This window comes from Propithecus coquereli, unplaced genomic scaffold (genome assembly GCF_000956105.1).
Source record: "Propithecus coquereli isolate 6110/MARCELLA unplaced genomic scaffold, Pcoq_1.0 Scaffold605, whole genome shotgun sequence".
Taxonomy (NCBI): domain Eukaryota; kingdom Metazoa; phylum Chordata; class Mammalia; order Primates; family Indriidae; genus Propithecus; species Propithecus coquereli.
The window spans coordinates 791,928-795,964 of NW_012152008.1; the positions used below are offsets into that span (position 1 = coordinate 791,928).

The following is a 4,037-nucleotide window of genomic DNA, read 5'->3' on the forward strand; positions in this document are numbered from 1 at the left end:
GGGCCAAGAATAGCTGAAAAATACCAAATGCTAAAGTTGGAGAATGTGCTGGCATGTCAGTCAGCCTCTCGGCTGCCAATAACTGCTGTGATCCTGCCAGCCTCAGTGTCCCCTTCTGCTCGTGTGCTGGGCTTGTCCAGGGCACACCCTGGACCTCTGACACCCCTGTCCCACACAGGCACCACCCTCCTTAAAGAACTGGTGTACCCCTCCCCCGGTAGCATGCTCAGCCTGCGCATAGGTCAAGGTCTGGCCAGAGTGTGAGAAATGTTTCTCTGTGGAGACCCGAGTGTGCATCAGCTGCAGCAGGGTGCGTTTCAGCTGCATGGGCAGAAGGGCACCTTGCAAATGCAAGTTATGTTTCTGTGCTTTCAGACCATCATCAAAGAGGGGATGCTGACCAAACAGAACAATTCATTCCAACGATCAAAAAGGAGATACTTTAAGCTTCGAGGGCGGACGCTGTACTATGCCAAAACTGCAAAGGTGAGGCCCTGGGCAGGGAAGCACACAAGAAAGCGTCCCTGGAACTACGGGGGTGCTTGAGAAGAACTTTGATTCTCAGATCTGTGATTTCCAGCTAGATTTGTAATGCTCTAGGCAGTCAGGTTTTATTCTCTCAAAGCCTGTTTTATTTCTTATAAAAATTAATTTTCATTCATTTTCCTTTTCTTTAATGTCATCACCAATGGGGAAAGGAAAAAAGGGTCACAGAAATAACTACAGTTGGATCTCTTTCTTTCAGAAAGATGGGGGATCCCAGGCTTATGAATCTCTTATTATGGACTAAAAATTTTTTTGAAATGTATTCGGCTTCTTGGTATGTGAACGTAAATGCGAAATTCTTTACTTCTAGGCTTTCTAGCAATTAGCCTTCTTTCTGTATACCCTGTTGTAGGTAAGATTTAAAGCTAGAATCACCAGGCAGATGCCATCGGAGGAGGAGCCAGTGAAAGTTACAAGTTACTGCCTGTTTAAATGAATATGATGTTAGACATTTTAAACACTACTGTATTGGCTGGTGGTCTGAATACCTATATTTTTGTATCAGTATTGGTGCCATTACTGATATTTTGATATTAAAAATATGGAATCTAAATCATTTACATTTTGAGATATATGCCTAGAAAGTTATTCCATTAAAATTTGAAATCCAGCAAAGCAGCTTGTTTAGAAAGGGTTCTGACCACATCTCTCACTTAAAAAAAACCCCTTACAATTATTTAAGTTCTGTTGGGAGGGGATGAGTAGGTTACTTAAAAGTTTGAGTCTCTTTTCTTAGTATTTTCTTAAGGGCTTCTGCATAGAGTCATCTTAGAATAGAGGGAATGGCATGGTAAATGGGAGGTGTGGGATTGGGAAGAGAGGGGGGCAGTGGGAGGAGGTCCCCAGGCCTAGTTCCCAGCAGTGCTTTGGGGCCTATCTGTCTCTGCAAGACTAGATTCCTTCTGCTCTGCTCCCTTGTTTTCTTTCACGGGCAGATCCCTTCTGTTTGGGCCTGTCTTCCCCCAGTATAATTTATTTCAGCCGGGACTTGTCTCCTTAAATGTGCTAGCTGAAGGACAGAGAATCCTCAGTCCAGACTCTCTCAGGTGGAACACTATGTGAAGACATTTTTCATATTTAAAAGTGAATGCTGGTATTAATAGTAGTGTTTTGGTGTTACGAAAAAAGAAATACAGAAATACCAGCATTAGATTTTTTTTCCCCCTCCACTAATGCAATCTCTAATGAATTCCCTAGATTAAAAAAAAAAAATCCTAGCACTATACCTGTGAACTTAGAAGCAGGTGGGTGGATTAATTTGGTTTGACTTATTGATGAGATGCTGTGGTTTTAAGGTGTTAGGTGACTGTGGGGGCTTGGCGGGGGCCAGGGGAGTGGCGGGTGGCGCTGGCTGGTGCGTAGGGACGTGCCTGTCCTGGTGTGCCTTACTCCCTGTGTTTGTCTCTCTCCAGTCGATCATATTTGATGAGGTGGATCTGACAGATGCCAGCGTGGCTGAATCCAGCACCAAAAACGTCAACAATAGTTTTACAGTAAGATTCTTAAGTCACACCTTTCTTGATTCTTTACCATGCTTGGCTTTCTTTTTTGATTTGAACGAATATGAGCAAACAGTTCAAGCTTTTTCATCCTTTTCTTTATGATTGGAATGATTCCTGATACATTTTGAATTTAATGCAGAAAATAATACTGTACCTGGAGAATAGCTGAGAATTTGGTACATGTAAGCACAAAAGAACAAGAGGGCCAAATGAATTTTTTTAATGTGTTATGATTTACGTTGTAACAGTTCTGTACAGAATTTTATTTGTTTTTTTGTGATTATTCTAGAAGATTTTGAAAATGCAGAAAGTGTGTTAAAGAAGTTAACAACCATAAGTCAGCCACCTGAAAACAGAATATTAATATTTTGGTTCATTTCCTTTCTTTTTTTTGTCCTTTTTACATTTAAACTTTTTTCCTCCTAAATTTATAGAAGTTAATGTAGGACTTTCTGCAACAGTTTTAAATGCATAAAATCGTGTAATTTTACCACTCAGAGTTGGCCAACTGCCTTCTCCAGAGTGTTCATCTTTATTTCTGTGTGTCTGTGTCTTTACCTATGTGCATCCAGCGTACAGAGCCTTTGGGTTTACACTCGTTTTTTTTTCCTGGACAGTGTACAGTGGACATTTTCCCACGTCAGCTGATCTAAATGCTCACCATATTATTTAATGGCTATATAGCATCTTCTTTTATGACTTTACAATTTTGGCTTTATGGGCTGACTTTAGAACCTGCCTGTTTAATGTATGACTCTAATAGTAGCACTAGAATCTTTAAAAATATGTTTCTTTATGTTATTAGGCTATTTCATCTAGACAGAAAGTATACCCCCTAATTTTAAAAATTATTCTTTTATAACTCAGTCAAGATGAGTAATTTTCCTCGTTTAGAATCTGACATTTTGGGCGAATGTTAGTTTCAGATACTTTCATTTTGTTTTATTTATTTATGGATTTATTATTGATGTTGCTAATATGAATGAGATTTTCCCTCCTCCATTTAAACTTCTACTTATTTTGTATGGATCTAACTGCTCTTGGTTTATTCCTCATTTTACTTGGAGTATTTGTACTTTTTCTCCATTAATTTTGTTCTTTACTTACTCTCTGGAGAGAGACACTTTTAACTATGTAAATGGATTATTCTTTGATTTGTGATTTTTGGAGTTTTTAATAGGAATAGGTGTTGAATTTCATTGGAGTGCTTTAAGTATTAATTTAGATGTTCAATTTGGTTTTAGTTATTTGCACATTTCCTAATAGTAAATCATTCTTGGTAATGTTGAATTTTACTCCTTAATTTTGTATTCAGAATTTTCCCATTGGTATGTATGCTATCTTTGGGGGTAGGAGGTAGCCTTTGTTGTAGGTTTTTAAAAAATTTTTATTTTTTTAATATTTTTAATTTTTATCGATATATAATAGTTGTACATATTGCCTTTGTTGTGTTTTGATTTCAGAGTTAAACTAGCCTCAAAAAATTCATTTAGTAACTTTCCGTGAGTTTATGTGTTCTGCAACATTTTATATAACTTTGGGATTGGTTGTTTCTTGATTTTGAGAGAACTTACTTTAAAAATTATTTGTAATGAAGACTTTTCAGGAAGATAAGTCTCTGATAACTTTCCTAAAAGATCTGTTTCTTGCTTTTTGATCATCTGAACTTTTTTACTTCTGAGTCTACTTCTGTAATTTACTTTCTCATTCATTCCATACCTTTACATTTAGTAGCATGTACTTTTGTGTACTTTAAACATTGTGTTTCTGGTGAGATCCCCTTTTTATTTCTAATTTTATTTGTTGAGCTTGCTTTTCTTGTCAGATTTCTTAAACTCTAGCATTTTTGGTTTTTTTGTTACCCGAGCTAGAGTGCAGTGGCATCATCATAGCTCACTGCAACCTCTAATGCCTGGGCTCAAGCAATCAGCCTCTCATGTTTTCTTTGTTTTTAAAAAGAACCAGTTCTTGGATTATCGGTCAGTTCTA

General features: G+C 37.5%; 1 protein-coding gene across 1 annotated transcript in view; it reads left to right on the forward strand.

Annotated features, from left to right (window-relative positions):
* Window positions 1-357: 357 nt before the first annotated feature.
* Window positions 358-4,037, forward strand: part of DGKD (diacylglycerol kinase, delta 130kDa) — a 77,605-nt gene continuing 73,925 nt past the window's right edge. The window contains exons 1-2 of the mRNA XM_012659346.1: window positions 358-486; window positions 1,959-2,039. Coding sequence (XP_012514800.1) covers window positions 358-486; window positions 1,959-2,039 — 210 coding nt within the window. The remainder of the gene's footprint in view (window positions 487-1,958; window positions 2,040-4,037) is intronic.